Source organism: Phyllosticta citribraziliensis, assembly GCF_038025025.1.
Source record: "Phyllosticta citribraziliensis strain CPC 17464 chromosome Unknown J3D65scaffold_7, whole genome shotgun sequence".
Lineage (NCBI taxonomy): Eukaryota > Fungi > Ascomycota > Dothideomycetes > Botryosphaeriales > Phyllostictaceae > Phyllosticta > Phyllosticta citribraziliensis.
The window spans coordinates 1,698,521-1,721,982 of record NW_027117344.1 but is presented as its reverse complement, the minus strand read 5'-3'; the positions used below and the strand labels follow the sequence as shown (position 1 = coordinate 1,721,982).

General features: G+C 55.8%; 7 protein-coding genes across 7 annotated transcripts; 6 read left to right on the top strand and 1 right to left on the bottom strand.

Annotated features, from left to right (window-relative positions):
• Nucleotides 1-2,713: 2,713 nt before the first annotated feature.
• On the top strand, nt 2,714-4,607 carry J3D65DRAFT_412674 (uncharacterized protein). Its single transcript, XM_066796021.1, has 2 exons — nt 2,714-4,212; nt 4,268-4,607. The coding sequence occupies exons 1-2, from the start codon at nt 2,950-2,952 to the stop codon at nt 4,400-4,402; spliced, it is 1,398 nt and encodes a 465-aa protein (XP_066654728.1). The 5' UTR covers nt 2,714-2,949; the 3' UTR covers nt 4,403-4,607.
• A 657-nt stretch (nt 4,608-5,264) lies between these two features.
• On the top strand, nt 5,265-5,625 carry J3D65DRAFT_628124 (uncharacterized protein). Its single transcript, XM_066800608.1, has one exon. It carries the CDS (start codon nt 5,272-5,274, stop codon nt 5,491-5,493), a length of 222 nt encoding a protein of 73 aa, XP_066654727.1. The 5' UTR covers nt 5,265-5,271; the 3' UTR covers nt 5,494-5,625.
• A 3,976-nt stretch (nt 5,626-9,601) lies between these two features.
• J3D65DRAFT_413087 (serine/threonine-protein kinase GIN4) lies at nt 9,602-14,312 on the top strand. Its single transcript, XM_066796022.1, has 5 exons — nt 9,602-10,410; nt 10,462-11,205; nt 11,257-13,337; nt 13,405-13,686; nt 13,771-14,312. The coding sequence occupies exons 1-5, from the start codon at nt 9,779-9,781 to the stop codon at nt 14,007-14,009; spliced, it is 3,978 nt and encodes a 1,325-aa protein (XP_066654726.1). The 5' UTR covers nt 9,602-9,778; the 3' UTR covers nt 14,010-14,312.
• A 1,111-nt stretch (nt 14,313-15,423) lies between these two features.
• J3D65DRAFT_628114 (pyridoxamine 5'-phosphate oxidase-domain-containing protein) lies at nt 15,424-16,986 on the bottom strand. Its single transcript, XM_066800607.1, has one exon. The coding sequence runs from the start codon at nt 16,641-16,643 to the stop codon at nt 15,861-15,863; it is 783 nt and encodes a 260-aa protein (XP_066654725.1). The 5' UTR covers nt 16,644-16,986; the 3' UTR covers nt 15,424-15,860.
• A 130-nt stretch (nt 16,987-17,116) lies between these two features.
• J3D65DRAFT_628110 (40S ribosomal protein eS30) lies at nt 17,117-18,052 on the top strand. The gene is made up of 4 exons (XM_066800606.1): nt 17,117-17,147; nt 17,290-17,385; nt 17,519-17,623; nt 17,678-18,052. The coding sequence occupies exons 2-4, from the start codon at nt 17,326-17,328 to the stop codon at nt 17,699-17,701; spliced, it is 189 nt and encodes a 62-aa protein (XP_066654724.1). The 5' UTR covers nt 17,117-17,147; nt 17,290-17,325; the 3' UTR covers nt 17,702-18,052.
• A 1,331-nt stretch (nt 18,053-19,383) lies between these two features.
• Nucleotides 19,384-21,231, top strand: J3D65DRAFT_554279 (MFS transporter-like protein; the record flags this gene model as incomplete). Its single annotated transcript, XM_066797174.1, has 2 exons — nt 19,384-20,826; nt 20,884-21,231. 2 exons carry the CDS (start codon nt 19,384-19,386, stop codon nt 21,229-21,231), a joined length of 1,791 nt encoding a protein of 596 aa, XP_066654723.1.
• A 388-nt stretch (nt 21,232-21,619) lies between these two features.
• On the top strand, nt 21,620-22,612 carry J3D65DRAFT_628106 (thioredoxin-like protein). Its single transcript, XM_066800605.1, has 3 exons — nt 21,620-21,753; nt 21,837-22,163; nt 22,226-22,612. Exons 1-3 carry the CDS (start codon nt 21,703-21,705, stop codon nt 22,319-22,321), a joined length of 474 nt encoding a protein of 157 aa, XP_066654722.1. The 5' UTR covers nt 21,620-21,702; the 3' UTR covers nt 22,322-22,612.
• The last annotated feature ends 850 nt before the right edge of the window (nt 22,613-23,462 follow it).

Here is a 23,462-nt window from a genome sequence, read left to right as displayed (position 1 = left end):
AGGCTGGCGAATCCCGGCCAGCTCAGCGAACCACGGCCAAGCAGATGACTGACGGCCCCTTGCCAGGCTGGAAGCGGCCAGAGGTGCCTGGTTTGGGCTCAAGGCCGAAATGAAGGCAGTCAAGCGCTGCGCTGCGGATGGGCGGCGCGAGGAGCGACGAGCGGGGAGCGAGAGCGAGAGCGAGGCGAGCCTGGAATGGAGGTTGTAAGCAAGCAAGCAAGCAAGCAAGCAAGCAAGCAAGCATGGAAGCAAACCGCTGCCCTGCCCTGCCCTGGCCTGCCATGCCCATAGCAGCCGTGTCGCGTGGCCGCCATCTGTGTGTGTGCGTGTGTGTGTCCAGCAAGTCGTGTGTGTCGTGTGTGTGTGTGTGTGTGCGTGTGTGTGTTGAAGCGCGGGGAAGTGGCAGCAGCATCGCGGCAAGTCGTGGGTCCCGTCGTCGAGAGCCCAGGAGCGCGGGTCTGCGTGTGCTAGTGGAGGGAGCTGGTCTCGGCCACCACTACCACATCTCTCCCTCCTCTCCGCAGGGATCCGCGACGACAACCTGCCCGGGCTCCATCTCGCTGCCATCACCACCATCAATCCATCCTCCAACCGCTCAATCAGGTCGGCCCTTTGCCTTTGGCGTCCCTTAGCACGGCTCGAGGCCAGCTAGGCCGGCGCCGGCGCAGCGTGACAGCGACGGTTGACTCCCACACCCATGGATGGAATGTGCCGTTTTATCACAACCTCTTCTCACCCTTCTCGCTTACAGGGGCACATCATTGGTCTTTGGGACCCGGGGTGTGGGCGTGTGACGGCCGAGAGGTGTGCGACCCTCAGCACTCGATGCGGCTCTCGCCCTTGGGTCTTCACAACGATCGTCCTACGTTGAAACGCCATGCCGGTACGCCGACACTGCTCATGGTGGAGCTGGAGGCGCTGCGCACGAAACCAAACCGCCGCACTGGCTCTGGGATGGATGCGCGTTGGCGCGCCGATCAAGAGTTGAAGTCGACGAGTGAATGCACCGGTCTGGTCGTGCGGTTGGCCATGGAACCAGCCCTCTGGAATACATCCGCACGCGGCGCCGCAGCCCGACGTGTGCAGCGGAGCGCGCTCCATCTACCCTGCCGTCCTTCTTTCCGCCGCTAAGCAATCTATCCCACGTATGTGGTATCGCCTCGCCGCGCGACAGTCATGACTGAAGGTCGACGGAGCGAGCAGACAGACAGGCAGACAGGCAGACAGACAGACAGACACACAGACAGACACGGCGGCAAGCTCCGCGACGGGGCCAAGACCAGGCCCGGCGTCAAACATGTGGCCAGAGTGCTCCATGGCCCGAGAATAGCAGCACCTCTCTCTCTCACTCTCTCTCTCTCTCTCTCACTCTGCGGTCTCAGGCAGTCTAAGTCACCAGGCCTCTTGAAGGACCGAGCGGAGAACCGAATTTATTGAGCTGATCGTATTCGGCTAGGCCGCTAACCAGAGGCTGGAATGCGGCGCGCGAGGGATTGGTAATGGATTACTCAGGGGAGGGCAACGAAGTCGAGGAGAAGAGACGAACAAAGACGCCGTGGGAAGAGAGAGAGAGAGAGAGAGAGAGAGAGAGCCGCATGTTCAGTTGCGAGTGTGCAGTTGACGCCATCTGCCACCGGTCACCAGGCGCCGCAGCACAAGTTTATGGATTGCAAGGACGAGGGCAGCATGCACCCACCCATCCATGGTCTGGGGTTGGGGCTCACCTGCAGCGCCGCGCAGTGCAGTGCAGGGTCCAGGTCCAGGTTCAGGTCCAGGTCAAGCCAAGGTCAAGGTCAAGGTCCAGGGCCCGGGCAGCGTGCAGCGCAGCGCAGCGCTGGATTCTTGGTTGCAGCTGGGCATCCCGGCCTTGTCTTGTCCCATGCTTCCTTGTCGGCGGCACCGTGAAGGAAAAGGCGTGATCTGGCGCTGCTAGCCCTTAATCTCACTCCCGCCGCGCTGCCTTTTGCTTGCTTCTGCCGCCAGCCCCAACCAAGTCGCGACCAGACTCTCTAGATGCTCTGGGCCTCTGCTCTACCAGACGATCCAGATTACGAGCACGGACGGAACCAACCCTACACTACCTACAGTACCCTCGCGCGCGACCTCACAGAGGGCTCCGCTGCCGTCGTGACCTGACGCCTGACTGGCTCCAGGGCCCCTAGCCCACCCAGAAGCCACGCGAACCCATATCCCAAGCTCCCCCGGACTCTACATATACACTCCCCGAGCTCCTCCCCACCGCCCAAGAAAACATCTCCACCATTCTCCAATTCATAACGGGGCTCCACCATACCGTACCAGGCCAAGCCAGCCGCCCACGCCCTCGGCTCCTCCACCTGCTCCACCTCGAGCACCTTTGCTTCCCACACACCAGATCCGTACCACGCCCTCAAGTCGCACTGCGTCTGCGCAACCGAGAATCCGGGTTCGTCTTGTTGCCCCAGGGAGCACCGGTGCCACTCTCGCCTCAAGCCCATTGCCTATTGTGCTCCAGCCCGCCTCGCCTCCCGTCCGCGCCCTCTTACACACCCTCCGAGACTTTCTGGAAGCCCTTTGGGACTGGACTGCAGACGATCGGTGCTACTCTCCACAGGGATACCTCTGGTAAACTTCACCAGCTCCACTCCTCGCTCCGCTACAGTCACCCTCATCCAATTTTGGCGAAGCGCGCTCTTTAACTCCTCGTCGTGCCTCGACACCTTCACTCTCTTGACACCATTCATCGCCTCCGCCGCTTCAATCCTCCGCCGCTAGCCCCTTCTGGATTACTCAAGAACACAAAGTGGTCAGTCTTGGTCGGGTGCGCGCCCATCATCACAACCACCACACTCGCCTGCTGCCGCTCTCTTCCCGCTTCCCTCTTCGTCTCTCGTCTCGAACGATAGGCCGGCAGGCCAGGGATTTGCCAAAACCTCCAACGTGGCTGCCGCAGTCGCTCTTCCGACCCATATGCATCCTGGGCCGGATTCTATGGGTGCACCAACGAGCTTTACTGCTCGCCGGCCTAACGCTTCGTCTCTTCCCAACTTTGAATTGCCTCCTCCGCCGCTTTCCAATTCTCAGCAGCAACAACAGCAGCAGCAGCAGCAACAACAACATCAACACCAGCAGCAGCAGCAGCAGCAGCATCAACACCACCATCAACATCAACACCAAAATCATCAGCAGAAATTTCCTGCTTTCTCGTCCGTCACCAACTCGCAATCCTCACCCGCGACCGGTGCCATTGGAAACCTTCTGACTCCTCCCAGCAACCTGCAGGACGGCATGAGCTCCAACGCCCATTCGTCGCAAAACATGTCTTCTTACAATCCGAATGGATACGTATGGTCGCCACCGCCGCAAGGAACAACGCCTTATGGCTTCCAGCCTCAGGCTTCTTCCACGTCACAGTCATACGCCACACCACGAGGTACGTCGAGAACAAAGACTGAAAGAAACTTCGCTTCCGGAAGTGATCAACTGACCCGAGGCTTAGCAGGCTTGCCTCCGCCCCCATACGAGCTCAGCCTCCCACCTTTTCCCTCGTCAGGATCCATGTCTGCACCATCCACTCTGCCCACCATGTCGGGGCAACAGAACTCCATGCCGCACATGCTCAACGCGCAAACGCCAGTCACCTCGTCCACTTCGCATCACTCTCCTATTCACTCCAACGAGCCCTTTCCCAACAGGCTCCCCCCGACCCCCACTTACAACTATCACTCGCAGCACTCTACGACGCCTCAGCAGAGTAGCTTTCCTTACTCGACCGGGCCTTCGCCGTCGCAACCCAGCCCTCTGAGCGCTGGCGGCCACATGCAGAGAATGTCGCCAGCCCATACGTCTGCACAGATTCCATCGATGCAATCAGGACCCTCGCACTCGCCGCTGCCGTACCAAAGACCGTACAGCAACTATCCCATCCATGGACCTGTTCTCTCCAACGTGGGCAACCCGAATGGACAGCTTGCGCTGGTCGGCGGCGGCATGCCCCACGGCATGATGCCTGGATTTCCAAGCAGCGGCCACCCCGCAGGCATGGGACACATGTACGGCCAACCTCCCACGCATCAAGCGCCGCCAAACGATCGCCCCTTCAAGTGCGACCAGTGCCCGCAGAGCTTCAATCGAAATCACGACCTCAAACGCCACAAACGCATACACCTGGCGGTGAAGCCTTTCCCATGCGGACACTGCGACAAGAGCTTTTCGCGCAAGGATGCGCTCAAGGTGAGCATACGCTCCATTTCATCGGATCTTTTCTTGCGCTGACCTTTTCCTCCAGCGGCACATTCTCGTCAAGGGATGCGGCAAGGCTGCGGCAGCCGCCGGCGAGGCTGACAAGGCCGGCGGCTCCGTCTCACCCAACAGCAAAGTGGGCAGCGAAGCCAGCGAACACAAGCCCGGCCTCGGACACTAAAGAGATAATGAGAACCGAGCCCCCAAAAGCGCGCGGGATTCGAGAATCTCGACCTATGCTGTTCGATATTCGCATGATACCCGGCCGATTTTTCCTCATCTTCTCGACTCTTTTATTATTATGATCTTTACACGCATGCAAACGGCGATTCGGAAAGTCTCATCATCATCATCATTTTATTTCGACATCATCACATCATCGTCTCCAACCACAAAAAACCAAATCGTGTACGATCTGTCGTTTCCGCATTCTTGTATCGATATATGCCACAAACAACTTGTGCTATGAAATCCGGCGTCAAGAGGGAACAAACTTGGATGGGAAGTGGGGATTGGACAACACACACATACACATACATGTCGGGAACGAAAGCAGGAAGGGGTTAAGGCGATTATTACCTATTCGCGTCATGTCAATTTCCGGGTTCCTTCTTTTACTTCCTCCTTCCGGACCACGGCACAGCCATTCAGTAGTCAGTCGGTCTGACTGGCGTTTCGTGGACACGGCTTGGGTTTTTTCTTTGATCATATTTCTTTCTTCCTCCTATATCCTTTTTTTTTTTCCCTTCACACCTTTGTCTACCTCCCTACCGACCGACTGATCTGCTCTCATACTCTTCGCTGTCGATATTCAGCTTACCAGAGCTAGCCTTTCGCCATGATCGTCGCAGCGCAACCTCCTCCCCCTTTTGTTCCTTATTATCCTTCTCCATAAATATCTTTACTCTGGATATAACTTTTCTTTGTTTTCGCTTCTACATCTTTCCACAATTCTCTGGATGTCGGGAAGGCTTGGCTGCTATACTTGCTGGGAGGCATTTGGGACAAAGGGACACAGGGCGCCGGGAAAGAAAAGATGGGATTGATTGGATGGTCAAAGAACGCGCGCGCGCGCGCTTTTTTCGTCACTGGTCGTTGGGCTTTCTTGCTTGGATTTTGCTCGTTATGTCTTTCTTCTTTTTGTTCGGCTTTTACCCGCCCCCCTTTTCTTCTTCTCTTGCTTTCTCCTTTTTCATTCCTTCTCCCTTCTCGGCTCGAGTGTGGAGGTGGGTTGTCCGTTGCTGTTGGAGCGAGCGTTGTTGGAACGTTTAGGATACCTCTTACGTACGGGACGTCGTCGGTCAGTGTAGCAGTGTGGCGCAGGCAGGCAGGCAGGCAGACAGTCAGCTTAGCTTCTCTCTCCATCATCACATCATCATCATCATCATTTCTTTCTCACACCACTGCTCGCCGCTGTCCATCTCTCGTCCTTATCCCCCTTTTTTTGTGTGCAACGGGAACCAAAGACAAAGACGGGCCATTTGTGTCTGACATCAGCGGCGAAGCGCTCATCTCTTTGTCCTCGCCTTCTTCCTTGTCCCCTCGAAATGGCCGGAGGAGGAGCAGGAGCGATGTCCGCCGGTACGATCGACTGACCGCCACGAATCGGACAGGCGGGCCTTGCCGCGGCGACACCGTCCCAAGCGTCAACAAAGGGCGTCGTCGACACGTCAAGGCGCACCTGCGAGACGGCAGACTATTGGGCGATGGACGGGTGGATGGATGGGCCAGGGGCTCAAGCTCGCGCACCAATCGTTCAAGGATACATGGGCATGGGGGGGACGGATGCTTGTCGAGCAAGGTGGATTGAAGAAAGATGGGATGATGGAAGGGTTTGTGCCTACATGTGTAGTGTGTAGGGTAGGCTTGGCTGCGCCCAAAATCAATCTCAAAAACATGATCATATCCCCCCCCCCCCCCCTGTAAATCTATTCCATCGAATGGCAAGAAATGCGTCGTATTTTGTGGTGCCGTCTCTTTTACTGCTGTAGACTTGCTACCAACAATGTCTGGCACCCATTTCGTGCTCTCCCCGTCCAGGTGTGTTCCCGAATGTTTGCTTGCACTCGGCAAATTGTGAGGTATGGTAGTGTGACAAGAAGGGGGAGGAGAGAAATCGGAATTCCTGTCAACTTTTGCGTCTATTCCATTTAATTTTCCACTGTTCTCTCCTCTCTCCTCTTCTGTACCAACTACTACAAGCTTCCTTGATGTTCCTTTTTTGCTTCCCCCGCGTCTTCCTCCCCTCTCTGTCCATGGGCTCACCTTTCTGTCATTTCTTCCAAACTACTACCTTGCTGCCTACACGACTGCCGGCCAACTCCCTGCCTACCTACCTATGCAGGCGAGGTGAGATGTTGGTGAGAAGAGCGCCATAGGCATGCACCGGCCAGACAGTCAGCCACCAGGTAGGTCCTCCACCCGGCGACCGGGTCACTCGCCCAGCCACGCTCCTCACGCACCTACCTACCTTAGGTACCCGAAGACTCAGTCAGCCAGCCTTCCAGCCAGCCTCCCAGCCAGCCAGTCCGTTTGACCAAGCACACGCCGCGCACTGACTGCGCTGCTGCGAAAACGTACCTGGAAGTGGAACAGAACAAAAAGCAAAGAGATGACGACGGGGAGGGAGGGAGCAAAACACAATGCATGCCGTCATGACTGGGCAGCTGGAATGGACTAGACCGGCGTCTTACCCATGTTTGTCTGTATGTGTCTATCTACCTGAGTGGTGATTGACTTTGTGGCCGGCCCTGCCAGGTACATGTCTACCCATGGAGAAAGGCTCACATCTGGCACATGCGTGCGGAGACGCAAGGGGAACGGGGATTGAATAGGGGTAGAAGGGGCAGGGAAGCACGGCGCAGGGGTCCTTGGGGAGGAAAAAGGACGTAGCGATACTCACCACTGCCGCCGCCGCCGCTCCTGCTTCTGATGACGATGATGTCGTTTCATCATCATCCGCATCATCATCGACGTCTCCATTAATGATCTACTGGATCTGCGCGCTAAAACCCACAGCAGAAGGTCCGCCTGACACGGATAGGTACGTACTGGCGCAAGGCGGCGAGGCGCGCCGGAAGCAAAGGAATGGATGGATGGATGGGCCTTACCCGCGACCCTTTGCCGCGAGTGTGAATGAATTGCTTGTAGCCTCGGGCTGGCTGGCTGTGACCTGGTTTGGTTTGGGTCTTGTGCGAAGCAACCGGATCGCAGACGCATCGCATTCCCATTGCGGAAAAGAGCCGGAGCGAGCCAGCCTGCCTCCCAGCCTCGGGGAGATCGGGAGACAGCGAGAGCGTGATGACTGAGAGCCTGAGTGAGAGGGGCGAGGGCATTGTTTGAGCTTGGTATTTCCTCGTCCTTCGTTTGTTTCTCCCCTTTTCGGTCCATGCCCAGAGTCCCTTTCTTCTTCCTTGTTTCGCGCGCGTTTCTTTTTTGCCCGTCTCGTTTTGGACAGGCAATAGTCTTGTGATGTGCTGCTGGTATGCAAACGTCCGGGCATGAGGATGAGGATGATGATGGATTTGCCGTCATCATTGTCCGTCCTTTGTTTGGGTCCAGGCCCAGGCCGCGATATGCTTTCTTGCTTGCTTGGACTCATGCAGGCGCCAGGCGGGCATGGGAGGACACGGACGGATGGTACCGCTCCCTCAACCAGGCCGCGCACTTTGCCAGCCTTCAAAGCCACTACCCGGGCGGCGGGTGACCTGCGTCAAGGCGGGCAGAAGAATGGGAAGAAATGGGCAAGTGGGCGGACGGCCATGGCGGCGGAACGCCTTGATTGCCGGGACCGCCGACCCTGGTTTGTTTCGTGGCGGCGCGCCTTTGTGCCACGGGCGCATCAAAGACAGTGTTGATTTGATTGCATGATGCGGAGGCCCAATTGCTGACGGGTACGGTAGGTAGGTACGGTGACGAGAAGGAAGAAGCCGCGGCGGGCGAGCGAGCGAGCGAGCAAAGGCTCAATTGCCTGGCTGCGTGGCGGCCGGTCTGCATGGGAGGTTTCCTGGCCCCCGGATCGAGAGACCAAGACAGACATTTCCCGAAGGATGATGAGCTTTTGCGGGGTGTTTAGAGTTGGGCGCCACGGTGTCGCGGAGCCTTTGCCTGTTGGAGCGCAACCGCGGCCAATGGCGACGATTGATGTGCGGCGAGCGAGGCATGTGGTTTTGGTCGTGATGGTGAGCAGTACGAGAGCGAAGCAAAGGGCTCATCCTTGGCGGCCGTCACGTTGGGCTGAGCAATTGGCACAGAGTCAGCCGACCAGGACAGGGAAAATGTCCAGAAATGGCATGTGTGAGGCGATGAGATTGTGTCGAGACCAGGGGCAGCGAAGTCGAGCAACGATGTAGGAGGGTAAGACGCCAAGGAATGGGCCGGGGAAGCTATTTCCGGCGGAGCAGCGAGACACAAAGCAGGAGACGAAACAGAGGGTATTTGCGAGGTTTGAGAGGGGCCGCGTGGTGTTGAGGTTGTGTTTTGGCACAGCAGAGGTAGATCCTGCACTGCCTGCACCCACGGCAGAACCCAAGATCGCCGGCCGGATGCTCGGATCGGCGCGCATGGCGCAAGCCCGCCCGGCGCTACTGCGACGGCGCCTCAGGCCACCGACCACGGCAGGCAAACCTCAACACCACGCCCAGCGCCGTCGTGATGCATCGCCATCGTTTGCCTCCGGCTGTGTTCGTACATGTAGCGCGTCGTCGTTGCGGCAAACATGCCTCCCAACCACCCAGTCCCCCCCCGACGGACGCCCGACAATGGCCCCATAGCCTCATGACGTAGCGCGGTCGACGTAGCCCGGTCAATGTCGACTGGATGCCGCAGGTTCCTAGGCTGGAATCCGTGGCATTTTCTTCACTGGAGAGCCGCGATGCCGACGGCATTCCTGGGAGCCCCGCAACGGGGGCCTTTGGCGCATACAAACATGCGCTTCAAGCGAGCCCATTCTTCGTCTTTGCTTGGCAGGCTTCCGTAGTCTTGGTTTGCTTGCAATTGAACAGAAGGTCGTCGGCCTCTAAGGTATCGCCGTTCTGCTTGTCGCTCTGGGTTGTGCGGGTTGGAGCGGTGGAAGGCACGACGCGGGACTGCCTTTTTGCAGCATCCTGAACGGGACATCTCAGATCTCCAGTTTCCCCCGTCTCCATCTCCATCTCCGCCTCCGCCTCCGTCGACCAAACACCACCACCTCCTCGGCTCCATCCCGCCGTCTCCTTAACAGGCACGTCTTGGTTTGTTTGCCGAGCCGTCCGCTCTTTCGCCCAGCTTGGTTCGCAACAATCCCAATTTGACCTCTACCTCGCCCAACCGCTCCCCAGCCCATCCCATGTCTGTCCAGCTCCGCGACAGGCCCTGAGACCTCTGGCCAGCTTCCCCCCTCCACCGCGCTCGCCATCGCACGTCTTCACGACACTTCTCTTCGTGTATTTCGTTTTACTGAGTCAACTCGCGCTTCTCTGCCGGTTTTTGCACAACCTCCTCTTGTACACAGCCCTCCTTCCACCTCGTCCAACCCAAAACAAAACATTGGTCGCGTGTGGGCACCGCGGGAGACATCATGGACCTCCCGGGTAGGGCCGCTCCAGGACAACATCCAAGGACTCGACGCCCGCTTGCCGATGCTGGTACGAGGGTAAATGCTGCCACGCCACCCCATCAAGCCAACCAGAAAACAAACCGGCCTTCTGCTTCTCCCAAGAACCAACCCGTCCCTCACAACGCGAGCATCGTCGCAAATGGTAATACCTTCACTGTCCGTAGCAACCGTCCGGTTGCCGAAAATAAACATCTGGTCCGGGTTGCCGAGGAAGAGCGTGGCTCCAGCAATCGTGACTCGACCATCTCCACGGGCTCCAACGCCACCGCTTCCAGCAGGAAACGCAAGACGCACATTGGTCCTTGGCAGTTGGGCAAGACAATCGGAGAGGGAGGATGCTCGCGTGTAAGGATTGTCCGCCACAGCGTCACCGGCCAGTTGGGTGCTGCCAAAATCATCTCGAAAAAGACGGCCGAAAAGGTCAAGGCTCAGAGCTTGCTCAACCTGTACAAGAGTGCCGAGACAGACCCAAAGCTCAATGCCCAGTGCAAGCTGATGCCCTTTGGTCTCGAGCGTGAGATTGTCATCATGAAGCTTCTGGACCATCCCAACATTGTCAAGCTGTACGATGTCTGGGAAAACCGGAGCGAGCTGTGAGTGTCTTGTACAACTTTTCCTAGCCAGCAGACTAATCTTCCATCCAGGTACCTCATCATGGAGTACGTCGAAGGCGGCGAACTTTTCGCCTACATTGACGAACACACTGGACTCGACGAGATGGAAGTGGTGTACATTTTCCGTCAGATCATCGCCGCCTTGCTGTATTGTCACCGTCTGCACATCCACCACCGTGACCTCAAGCCCGAGAACATTCTCGTCGACGCCCACACCATGGACATCAAGTTGGTGGACTTTGGCATGGCTGCCCTCCAGCCCGTAGGCTCATGGCTGAGTACGCCGTGTGGCAGCCCTCATTACGCAGCGCCAGAGGTTATCCGCTTCAAGCAGTACGACGGAGGACAGGCCGATGTCTGGAGCTGTGGCGTTATTCTCTATGTGATGCTTACGGGAACTCCGCCATTCAACTACAACGAGAACCAAGACCTGACTCATCTCTTCAAGCTCATTGCACAAGCCAAGTACGTCATGCCCGAAGGCTTGAGCCACAGCGCAATGGACTTGATCAGCAAGATATTGGTGCCTGACCCCAACAAGCGCATCAACATCGAGGGCATCTGGAAGCACCCCTTCTTGCAGCAGTACCCAAAGAACATGGAGCCCGACCCTCTCAGAAACAACCTGGAAGCATTGGTTGGATACCGCCCTCAACTCAAGGGTTGGAAACCGCTTAGTCTACAAGACATTGACCGAGAGGTTCTGCGGAACATGCGGACCCTGTGGCACAGTAACTCGGAGGACACTATTTTGCGGAAAATTCTGAACTCAGAGTATGTTCACAAGCAACGTTGGAATTGCAACCCGAGCTAACACAATCCCAGAATCAACCACGAAAAGTATTTTTACAATGCCCTCCTCAAGTACAGGGAGCAGCAGTTGGAGTGCTGGCCCGGGGAGCAGAGTCTTGGTCACTCTGCCAGCGACTACCATCACAATCAGCCATCCTTCTCGCGGCCACAGCGGGAAGCTCCGCGGCACCAACGCAACAAGTCACAGTTCTCCATCCTCAATGATGAGCATTTGCAGGCTGCCCAGTGCTTCCAGGAGCCAACTCCTTCAGAGGTCAGCTACGACCCTTTCAGAGCCTCTCGGGAACCTTCACTGGCCAACAAGACGACATACATGAATGTCACAATTCATCGCGGTGGTTCAAATGCAAGCCGTCATCCTAACCGCAAGTCTACAAACTTGGTGCGTAGCGGTCTCGGTCAGACAAGCTCTCTTCGTGTTGAAACATTGAAAAAGACCGGCGTCCGTAGCTCTGGTCTATCTAGCGTCGGATCCCGAAGCTCAAAGAGGATATCAGCCGTGCCATCAGCGCACAGAAAGTCTTCATCGAGGTCCTCTAGGAACAGCAGCACGGCTTGGGCGAGTTCACCGCCTATAGTTGTGAGACCTTCCTCCTCGCACAAGCGCGGAGTGAGCTTTGCACATCTCCGCAAGAGTTCCACAGTGAGCTGTCTCACGTCTGGTACTGTTGCCGCTCAGTCCACTCCTGAACCGTCGAAGTCCCAGAGTGCTTCCAAGGAGCAGCACAAGCAAGATCTGGCTCCACCTGCAGCTGCGACACCGATTACCCCTGACCAGAGAAGTCCCCCGGTCACATCTACTGGTTCTGTGTTGAAGTCAGCCAAGCCTCGTCTGAAGATAAAGAGATCGGAAACGCCGACTCACCACATCGAAGGAGAAGTCCGCAAGGCTAGCGTCGAGCTTGAGAAGGCACTGGATGAGGCGTTCAACCGTACTTCCGTCAGCTCTAGCGTTCGCAGCTCGACTACCAATGACAGGCCTACGCCTGCCGAATATGAGACACCCCCATCGTCCGTCTCGTGCCGTGGCTCTGGAGCCTCTGCTTATGCTGCGGACGGTACAGGTCTCAGGCAGACTGAAGCGCATCGCCCGTTGCCTCCACTTCCGTCGGGCGCGACGCAAGATTCGCCCAACAGTGCTTTGAATTGCCAGCTCGTGGAGACCCGCGAACGTGTTGCACGTCATCTTCATGCGCTCGAGAATGGAGACCAGAGCGCCGACCGCTGGAACCATGTCTTGCACTCCCTCGATATGCTCCTAGGACCCCAGAAGCGGGCCGCCGCGTCTGTCCAAGGTGATCAGCGCTCCGTGTCAGCTCCTCAGCCAGAATCTCCTGACAACCGGCACCTGCCGATTATTTCCGAAGAAGATCGTTCGCCTTGTCCTGAAAGCCTTACACCAAACTGGCAGCGCGGAGGCAATAGGGCAGCCACTGCACCAGTCTCTGCACCTCGTAGGTACTACGGCGAGAATGAGCACACCATCCGAGTCGTTGATGCTAGTTCTCCGGCGCCTGCCCCGCTCAACATCCGTAAGAAGGCAAGCAATGGCAGCTTCGTTCAGTCTGCAACTCCAACCCCTACGCGGGCTTACAACGTTATTCCTAATTTGGCTCTGCCTGCAACCCCAACGCCACTTCCACAGCTTCGTAACAAGGCAAGCAGATACGACGACGCCATTCTGCACGCGAGAGAATCTCTCGATGTTCCCGAATGTTCTACCCCCGTCCAAAGCTACACTCCGTTGTCTAGCAATGGTGCCAAAGCGCAACAGGCGACGAAGAAGCGCAGTTGGTTCCGTCGCCGCACCAGTGACAAAGAAAAGGATGTACAGGAGCAGCAGCAGATCTATGCGGACGACACCATTGGAAGCCACATTCCGCCGCGGTTCCGCGACTTGGACGACCGTGAGGATCGCGTGCAGAGAAGGACAGCAAGCCCCAGGATTGGCAACAAGCCAAGCGAGAGTGCCCTGAGCAACTACACCGAGTTTCCAATGCGCAACGACAGAAAGGAGCCAAAGAAGCCCTTTTTCTTGGCTGGATTGTTTGGCAAGAAGATGCAGGAGAAGAAGGACCAAAAGCTTGAGCTGAGTAGGTTTTCTCTCTTGCACCTCATTTGCACAAGATTCGCCAGAATATTTCACTAACATCCACGAAGGTGCCGAATTCAGCGCCTCTTCACTTGTGCCCAGCGGTCTCAGTTATCCTGCCGAAGCCGACCCCAACAATCCGGGCGCTCCTCGCTATGAGGGTCAGAATTGGCTGGCCCGCTTCCTCCACATCAAGCCTGCAAGCAAAGTCCTGTGCTTCCAAGTCGGCCGCGGACGCGTGAGGCAGGAGATCGTGCGCCTTTTGCGTGACTGGCGCAAGTATGGCGTCCGGGACATTGTGTTTGATCGCGCTACCAATGTCATCCAGGCGCGCGTCGACAAAGACAACCGTAAGTTGATTGCCTGGAGTGTTTGCCTCCTTGCCCCTCCCTCTCGTACCTGTGTGCTGAAAGGCCTGGAATAACACTAACCAGACATTCCTTCAACGTCAGACCTGAGAATCAAGCCCGTGGCATTTGATGCAGAGCTCTTTGCTGTGCTGGAGCACGGCCGTCGTGCGCAGCTCTCGCTTGTGCGCTTCACGCAGACCAAGGGCGCAGCTTCCAGCTTCCGAAAGGTGGTTGACACGCTCGAAGACATTTTCGACGCCAAGGGCTTCCTCATCGATGACGAGGAGCGGAGGAAGGAGATTTCCGAGACGTTGAATCTGTGAGCGCTGTTCGAAAACGAGGCGCACAAACGACTACAATTGACAATAGCGACACTGCTCCGATCCACGGTACATCACCATTGCGGGCCTTTCCGCAGACCTGGTCGGACCTCGGCCTCGACGCTTGAAATCAGTATTGGCAAATCCACTGTTGGAAAACACAAAGTTGACAACTTTAACAGAGGTACCCAGCCGGGTTGGGTGATATGAAGTTGGGTTGTCTTTGCTCTGCATTCACTTGGATCGCAAAGCATGCCTTATACCAATCATGTCTAATAGCCCACCCGTTCCCTAACTTCCGACTCGAAGCTCTTGTGTTTTCTTCCCTTTGCTCTCTCTCCCCTTTACGTTACATCACGGCGGCGACTCTTTTCCTGCGGGTCTGTCCTTTCGCTCCCGTGCTTCCTTTTACTTCACTTCGATTGCGACTTCTTTTGCTTGTCTTCCCCCCTTGCTTTTCGCTCTTTAACCCTTAAAGTAATTGGCTAGGTAATGCGGCGGATTCCCAAAACAACACAAATTTGCTCTTTTACAAGGCGAAGCGGCATGTTTACCGGCAGCAGGTTGGGCCGGGGTGGAATGGATGGGTTACAGGGTGGTTGAAACAAAATGGTATTGGAAGGGGGTCTCGAGAGAGCCTGGTGGTGGTTGGTGGAGGGTTTTTGCTTAGTGTTTGCGTACTACTACAGCAGAGTTGCCCGTTATATCTTTGCGCTTCCATCTCTTTTTGTTTCTTTCTTGTTCAAAGCTTCGTCGTATGCCGTCTCCTTTTCTCCTCCTGATCCTTGTTTGGAAAGCGGACAGGAGTGTTCTTGCATTGATGTCGGGAAGAGGATGCGACGTTGGAGAGGTCGCGTGCTGCGCTGTCTCCCTTGGCCAGCATTGAGACTGTCCTCTCTGTCCTGATAGCCTTACTTGTCTTTTCTCGAAGCTTCCCACTGTTGCTGCTTTGCCTCTCTCATAGCGCTTTGTTCGTTCACTTCGCTTTCCATTCCTTTAATTTCCTTTCTTCGTCTCGCATCAGACGTCTTGGTGGTGGTGATGACGAGGAGGGAACATGTCTTGAGAACAACAAAAGCTAGCTGACGAAGGCCTGGATGGGGTTATGGGTGGATGAGTGGTTGGATGAATGCGTGGGTGGAGGTAATGCTCTTAGATCAAAAATTAGATCGACTGGAAATGACAATCTGCTATTGCACGCGCCTTGATCCCTTGCTTCTCCTTTCGTTGTTGACATGTAGATGTTGTGCTGTGGTGTTTGGGAAGCCTGGCGTTGTGGTAGTAATATTCTGGGCGCAGTAGGATGGTTTGTACTGTGTTGTCACTTTCAATTTTTCTCTTGGCCGAGCAAACCCCTTTTTGGAAAATTCGTTTGAGAAGTGCAGAAGAGGTTGCTTGACGCAATGATTCTGAAAGTGGTAAGTTTGTTGAGAAGATTGGTGGGTTCAGTGTGTGCATTGGGATGGACTTGATTCTCGTCACTAAACAGTTTCGAATATCAACAAGTACCTTGGGAGATGCAGAAATCTGAACGCAGAAGGGGACTCGTTTGCTCTTGGGCAGATGCGGGCGAGGACTATCACATTTGATTCTTTCTTGTCGGAGAATTGCAATGGGAGAAGAGAGACGCGTGTATTTCTTGTCTTCGCTCAAAGACTGGGAGAAGAGATTGATCAACTTATCCACCAACTCCAAGGGAATAAAGATAATGAAAAGCGCCGACTGCATGGCGCAGGGCTCAATGCCGCTCCAAAATGCTCCATGCTAGCTACTCCCGCTGATCCATCACCTCGTAATGTCGTATTCTCACCATTTTTAGGGGTGGTACCCGCGCGATAATATCCCAATCATCCCCTACAACTCAAAGACTTTCTCCTTCGGGCCCAAGCCCAACCATTCTCTCCACGAGCTCCTCTTCTCCTCGCCAGGCAGCACGCAATCCCTGACCTCGGCCCTGGTGACATTCTTCCACTCCTCGACGGGGATCCAGCCAATGTAAGCGCGGTCGCCGAAGCCGCCGATCCAGTACACCTCGGTCACGACCAGCCGCGACCACTTGCTCGAGTGGATGGGATTGCCGGGATACCAGCTCACGGCGTCCGGGTGAGCTTTTGCGAAGCACGCGGGCACGGCGTGCTGCAGGACCTCGGCGGGCGTGTAGTCCTCGAAGTAGCCCTGCAGCGAGAAGCGCGGCAGGCTCGCGGGCGAGTAGAAGCGCTTGTGGGCGTCGGGCGGCGTCCACGACAGCGAGAGACTGACGTTGGAGCCGGCGGCTGCGTTTTTGAACGTCGTCGCGATCGTGATGGCCAGCAGCGTCGGGTTGCCCGTGCTGTGCTCGCAGTCGGCAATGTAGTCGGGCAGCCCGATGGGCGTGTTGCCCACGTCGTGCGGACGGTTCTCGGCGGCTTGGTAGTCTTTGGAGCTTTCCGAGGGGAAGACTGTTGCGAGCGTCCCAATGGGCGTCAGGTGCAGGATGCGTCGAGCCATGACGGCCGACTCGTGGACCGTCGGGATGCGGTAGTTGGCGTTGGCGTCATCGTTGGAGTTGGTGAAGACGGGCAGAGGCGGCGGGAGGAGAGATGATGCCGCGGGGACAATTGCGAGCGAAGCCGCTGCCAGAGATGCGAGAAGATGCATATTGAACTGTTGGACAGGCTGCTTGGAGGAGGAGGACAGAGGAGGGCTTGAACCACCACTATCGGGCAAATAATAGAGAGGCGGGGAAGTAGGATCAATATGATGTATGTCGTAGTCTAGAGAATGGTCGAAAGATGGCAGCTGATCGTGGCGATAACGGAGATTGATAACCGGGGCCGAATCAGCCGTCTGTGCACGTGCTTGGCATATTCAGAGGCTCCCGTCTCTGGTACCTGTAAACAGACTTATCCAAACAGGTGTTTGAGGGCAGCACTCAACAATTACTTTCTTTTCGACAAGGGAGATTCTGGAGTTTGGACGCAATTTGTTGTTTGGCACCGTTTCCATGGTTGAGGTGGGCGGTTGGGTGGTAAGGTAACTGCGGTGGCCCAATTAGGACTGGCGCCGTTGTTTTTCCGGACAGCCGAGAAAGTGACTCCCACATCTCCAATTTGGCCTCGCCGCCCTCCCACGACGACTCATCACCGACGACACCCCCAATCTGTAAGTGCGCCCCCCAACACCAGCCCGTCCCGCGCCCAGGACCACTCTCGCGCTCGCCGTCTATAAAACCCTCGCTGGCGCTCTCTTCGAGCCATCCAGACGCTCTGTGCCGACCCCGACCGCTAACGCTTTCGCCACTCAGTCAAATCACCTTCGTCGTTAACACCCAACCGCCAACATGGGTAAGGTTCACGGTTCCCTCGCGCGTGCCGGTAAGGTCAAGTCGCAGACTCCCAAGGTACGAAATCTCTCGAAACCCGAAATCCTGGAGACAGAACAAAGAGGAGGCAATTAGCAACTGGGCGTCTACGGGCCGCAACGGCAGGGCCGTCGATGTACGGGACCACGACGCTGACAACGATACGCTACAGGTTGAGCCCCAGGAGAAGAAGAAGACCCCCAAGGGCCGCGCGAAGAAGAGAATATTGTACACTCGCCGCTTCGTCAACGTCACCATGACCGGTGGCAAGAGGAGGGTGAGCAATCCCAACGGACAACCAACTTGATGCCTCCCCGCTCACACACTACAGATGAACCCCAACCCGACCTCGTAAACAACCCAACCGACCTGAACCGAAGATGACGGAGCAACTTCTGGGAAAAGGAGGAGCTTTCTGAAAAGGCGGCGGATCAAAGGGTTTACGATGTTACTCGATCAAATTCTCAACTGGTTTCCTCTTCCTGCACGACTCGGCAACGGAATGCGAATATGACTCTGGATCAGAAGGAACCACCGGCATGCTCGTCCTTCGGAGAATGGGAGACACCAAGATTCCCGTTTGAGGACCTTTGACGAGGATTCCCTGGACTTTCTCTGGGAGGAAGGGGACATTGAAGGCGCACTGTCTGGACTTATGGTTTCGCGAGTGCCTTTCAAAAAAAGTACAGCTTGCAATCAAACGCTCGTTGTGCGCCTCAAAGTTGATTCAGCTGCGACACCGTGAATGCGAAATTATTGAAATGATTCCTAACTCAGGCATGCCCAAAACACGCAGCGCCATTCGCAGTACTCAAACGCTGCGACCACGAGCATTTCCTAAGTCTTCCCGATCAATCACGCGACAGAGTCGTCGCAGCAGCTTGAACAGAATTGGTCAAATTATACCTAGAGCCAACCTCGGCAACAAGCGCATGATGTCGACTTGCGCCTCTACCGATCATGGCTTGAAGGAGCCGTGGGTCTCCTCACTCCAAGAAACAGACATGCGGCGTTTCCAGATACGAGTGCCACGTCTTGCACGACCTACGCCATGGCCAAGTTCCCTTTGTGCTCGCGCGCACTTTATGCTGCTATTCAGCTGCAGCCATGCTTCTCAATAGTGGCTTTGAAGCATGTCTGGCAGCTCATGGAGCGACTGGAGCGGGTCATTTGACATGGCAAACAGCGCAATACCTGTATGGCATTTAGCTGTCCACGCTTTTGTACCGACTGGATACCTTGTCTCTTTCATCTTCTGACAATTCTTTCTCTCCCTATGCTCGATTCACCTGCTTTTCGTCATCGAGCTGAATCATGACCAGCGCTCATGACATTCGACTTGAAGAGTCATGCCCGCGCCAAACGGCATGACTCTGATCAGGAATAATAGCCTACATTCCTGGAGATGCTTGTGTCGTGCGTGACAGGACTAAGCTCACGACCACTCCTGTTGGCGGCGCCTAGGGCAGCCAATCAAGTGCTGAGCATTTCTATCTGCTGCCAGCTTCTTGGCTCCAAAACAGGAAGACTTTATCAAAATCCTTGCATACATCCCATGTTCTTCGAGAAGCAGTTCCTGAGGAGACTCGCTCATGGGTGGACTGTGAATGATTCATACCATTTGTACATGCAAATGCCCTCGCTCCGTGACCAAAAACTCGGCGCATCTCTCAAAACACGAGCGTGCAGACAAGATGGTGATGAACCAAAGACCTGGCAGACGAGACGAGGTTGGGGTAGGGTAGAAACAGGGTGAGCCCGGATGGAATTTTAGTGCTGACAGCCGGCCTAGGCACGGCCATCTGACGTAGTTGGGACAGGAAAAACAACCGTTCGGGCGTGACCACCGACTACGGAGCACGACTGACATTTTCTTCCCAACCCCTCTTCGTATATCCGCCGCGAACTCCCAGTGCATATGCCTGCTTGTCGTAGGACTTCAGCAGCTGTCCAAGAGCGACGGCAACCTTGCGCATCCCGGCCGCCGTTGCGCCTGCACTCCCCGTCCCGCTCACATCCTTTCCACTTTTCCCCACCATGAAGCGATTGACCAGGCCCAGCCTGGGAGCAGCACGAAAATCCTCGACCCTGCACTATCAAACCTTTCCGACCATCAAACCTCCCTCGTCGCGCGGCGCCCCTCCCTCTCCGTCCTCGCCCTCAGGTTTCAGGAGCGATGAGTCGACCGAATCCGGCGCGCATCGCGTCTCACCGCTTCCTGTCAGGCAGCTCGCCATCCTCGCCGTCATCTCGTTGGCCGAGCAGACGGCCTTCAATTCCATAAGCCCATATCTCCCGGAGATGGCCACCACCTTCCCAGAGGTCACGGAGGAGAAAGTCGGCCTCTACGTCGGGCTGATTGCCTCGTCCTTTGCTCTGGCCCAGTTCGTTACAAACTTCTTCTGGGGTTGGCTGTCGGACCGCATAGGGCGCAAGCCAGTGGTACTGATGGGCACGCTATTTTCAGCGGCGTGTTTCGTGGCCTTTGGTTTCTGCAAGACGCTGTGGCAGGCCATCATCGTGCAGATATGCTTGGGTCTTGTCAATGGCAACCAGGGTGTCGTCTCGACGTGCTTGGGCGAAATCACCGACAAGAGTAATCAGTCGCAAGCCTTTACCTATCTGCCCGTGGTGTATGGCTTGGGCGCAATCACCGGGCCCATTGTGGGCGGATTGATGGTTTTCAAGAACAACCCATTCAAAAAGGGACACAAGAATCCTTACCCGTATTTGGCGCCGAATTTGTTCTCGGCAGCCATTCTGTTGATTGACATGGTCCTCACAATGTTCTTCTTGGACGAGAGTCTAGAAGAAGCGAGAAGTCTGCCGCCGCTCGGAAAGAGGATCCATAACCTGTTTGTCTGGGTATGGCAGTTTGCAAGCTCGAGTCGAAGTCCGGCATACCTACGGCGCATCTTTGGCAAAGATCACCAGCCCAATGGTGTTGAATCAAGCGAAGAGGAGGATGCCGAGGAGGAGGAGGAGTCCGATACCGACAGCTCTATACCCGCGGTCCTCCCGAATGTGTCTTCCGGGGAGCAACTCTCTAAGCTTACCCAGCGCGAGGTTCTTAATCGGGACACGATTCTCCTCCTCCTCACGTTTCTCATTTTCCAATTCGCAAACATTGCCTACAACTCCCTCTTCCCGATCTTTGCGCAAGCACCTCCGCCTACTGGTCGCAGTCTGAGCCCGACCGAAATCGGAGTATCTTTGTCGTTCGCCGGTGTATTCACCATCATCTTTCAGGTTGGTATATATGGGAGGCTGCGAGAGAAGATTGGGAACAAGGTCACGTACAGGGTCAGCATGGCAGCATTCGTGGTGGCGTTTTTGCTTATGCCGTGGGTGGGCTACAAGAATGGCGACGGGAGTCTTGGTCTTGGACGAGGCAAGGCCGTCATGTGGATTGAACTGGGCTTTGTGCTCATCATCAAGACCATCGCCGCGGTTGGTGGATTGACGTCCGCTCTTCTTTTGGTATGTTTATGAGCTCTTCATGACGCGGATATCGAGACATTACTGACCCAACGGTAGATTACCAACTCGGCACCCAATCATTCGGTCCTCGGAACGCTAAATGGTCTCGCCCAAACCCTCTCCGCAGCAGGTCGTGCGGTCGGCCCCTTCATTTCTGGCAGTCTTTTCTCCGCAGCCACTCGCATCCAACCCAAGGGCGAAGCCATGGCCTTTGGTGTTTTTGGAGGCGTGGCCTTCATCGGATTCTTGCTCAGTCTCGGCATTCGCGGCGCGGGCCTCGAAGCCGACGATTGGGATGAGGAAGAAGGCGTAGAAGATTACGACGACGAAGCAGATGACGAGGCAGAAGATGATGCATCAAAGACGGACGAACGGAGCGGTTTGCTGCAGTCGCGGCGTCGGTAACGCGGATTGATTTTGTTCCTCTCTTGCTATTCTCAGCCTGCGATTCCTTGTCTTGATTGCAAACTCTGTCTAGCGAGGCGTTATTTCTACAGCGATGAATAGACGGCCAGCGAAGAAGGGTCTTTGTTTGGAAATGAGCATTTTTGAAGCGGTTGCATGTGGCAGGTTTGGGCATAAGACAGCAGTACATATCATGTTGAGATGTCGATATATCTAGACCTGTAGTAAATATCTTGCTGTAGAGAAGCCAGGTTTCATCAAGGAATGGTTCATAACGGTGACTGCAAAAGGAAAGGCCTTTTTTCCGAACGGCGTGCCACGTGCGGAGCTGCGGACTTCCCCGAGCGGAAAAGCGGGAGTCTCTGGGGGCCCTTGCTCGAGCTTCAGACGTCATGCCATCGAACTTGAACCAACCTCGCCTGGTCGTTTCAACACTGCCCCCATCGACAAACAACCACCAGAACGCGCATCATGTTTCCCACGCTCATCAGAAGAGGTATCATGGGCAAGCTCTTTGGCGAGGTAAGTGCAGCGTCACCTTCATGCCCTTGAGGGCGATTGCGCGCAAACGCGCCTCCAACGAGCACCGCCAACATTTTCACCAGAATGCTTCCAAAAACGTCATAACTGTCTTCCACGAGCCATCCTCGTCGGCTTCTTCCCGCGTCCTCACCTTCCTCAAGCAAGCGCAAGCCAACGCAAAGTCGACGGCAACGATTGACCAAGCCACCGACTCGACCCCTCAGCACGAACTCAACCACCAGGAGTTTGACCTGGATGTCCAGGAGGCGCCACCGACCACGGATCAGGTCAGGACGATTCTGGAATACATTGGACAGGAAAGGGCGGGCGAGATTATTCAGGGCGCGTCGACCGAGGAGGACGCTGTGCGCAAGTTCAAGCTGAACGCAAACAGCATCTCGAGGCCGTTGGTAAGTCGATTGGCCGTCGACATGGCGGCGTTTCATGTGCAGGGCTGACGATGTGTTTCCAGGTTGTTGACTGGATGGCTGGCAAGGTCGTCATTGGCGAGAACCAGTCGAAGATTCTGGAGCTGCTCAAGGAGAGCCAGAAGAAGGGTTCTTCGTGAGCATTCTGAGGTACAATTACACCGTCCTGCTCCTAGGAGCCTCAATTTAGGATTGCATCAGCGGATCGGGGGTAAAATTGTAAGAGTATGCACTGTTGGGGGTAACTTGTCCGTCCACGGATGGCTCGTTGAATTCGTGAACCATGCAAGGAAAGTATGCCAACACAGGTCAAGGAGATTCTTTTGCTGAATGAGTAATGGTGAACCGAGTTCTGCGCTGCTTGTGAACCGTGGCGCAAGCAGCTCGCTTCCAAACTCGTCCGTAAGAAGACATATCAAAAGCCTGCCTGCAGCGTTTGCTGCCAAACTGTCTTGCTTCTTGTTTGTGCGAAGAACCACATCTATTGTTTTAAGAAAGAGGACGAAATCCAGAGAAAGCCAACGCCTGGCGTGTCTAGCAATCTGCTCAAGAGAGAGTTCAAAGTTGGTGAGCAAGCCAGGGGCCGAAGACACAGGGAGCAGTTCAGTTGGCCTTCCTGAAGAGTCGGTCACAGTCACGTGTGGTGTGCTTGTGGTTTTGACGGCGGGCGCCCGCAGTCTTCATTAAGGAAGTCGCAGCCAGTCCACCTTCCCCGACAACGCGTCAATTGTTGAGGTTTGTTTGCCGGCGGTACTCCTCGTCCTAGGCTCGGCGCCCTCCATCTCTCGTCAACTCCACCCTCTCATCACCCCTCTGCCCTTCCTCTTACCCACCAAGACCCTTTGATTCTCCACTTTCTCTGCATCGCTTCTGCTGTGCTTATTCTCATACCCTCAGTATCACTGTTTCCTTGCCGCGTTCAGAGATCCCTCGCCCGCTGGGTATCTGGCTCGCTCTAAGGATTCGGTGACGCGGTCGCATTTGAGCGACGTCACGAGCGTACTTTCTAGCACATCTCACGTTCCCTCATCGGCGTTCACTCATCGGATCCAGCGTTCAACATGGCCCCCGCTCCTGGAATGGCCTTCTTCTCAACTGAAGGTGGAAGGTACCTGCCTCGTGCGGCGCCGCAGCCTCCCAACGCGCCCGTTGCGCGTAACCCGGCCACTTCTCAATTCCAAGTGCACCAGCACGCTTACTGGCTGCGCCAAACCTACCCCCATGAATGCAATCAGATCTTCCAGGGCTACTTCGACATTGAAGACTATTTCGACCCCTACG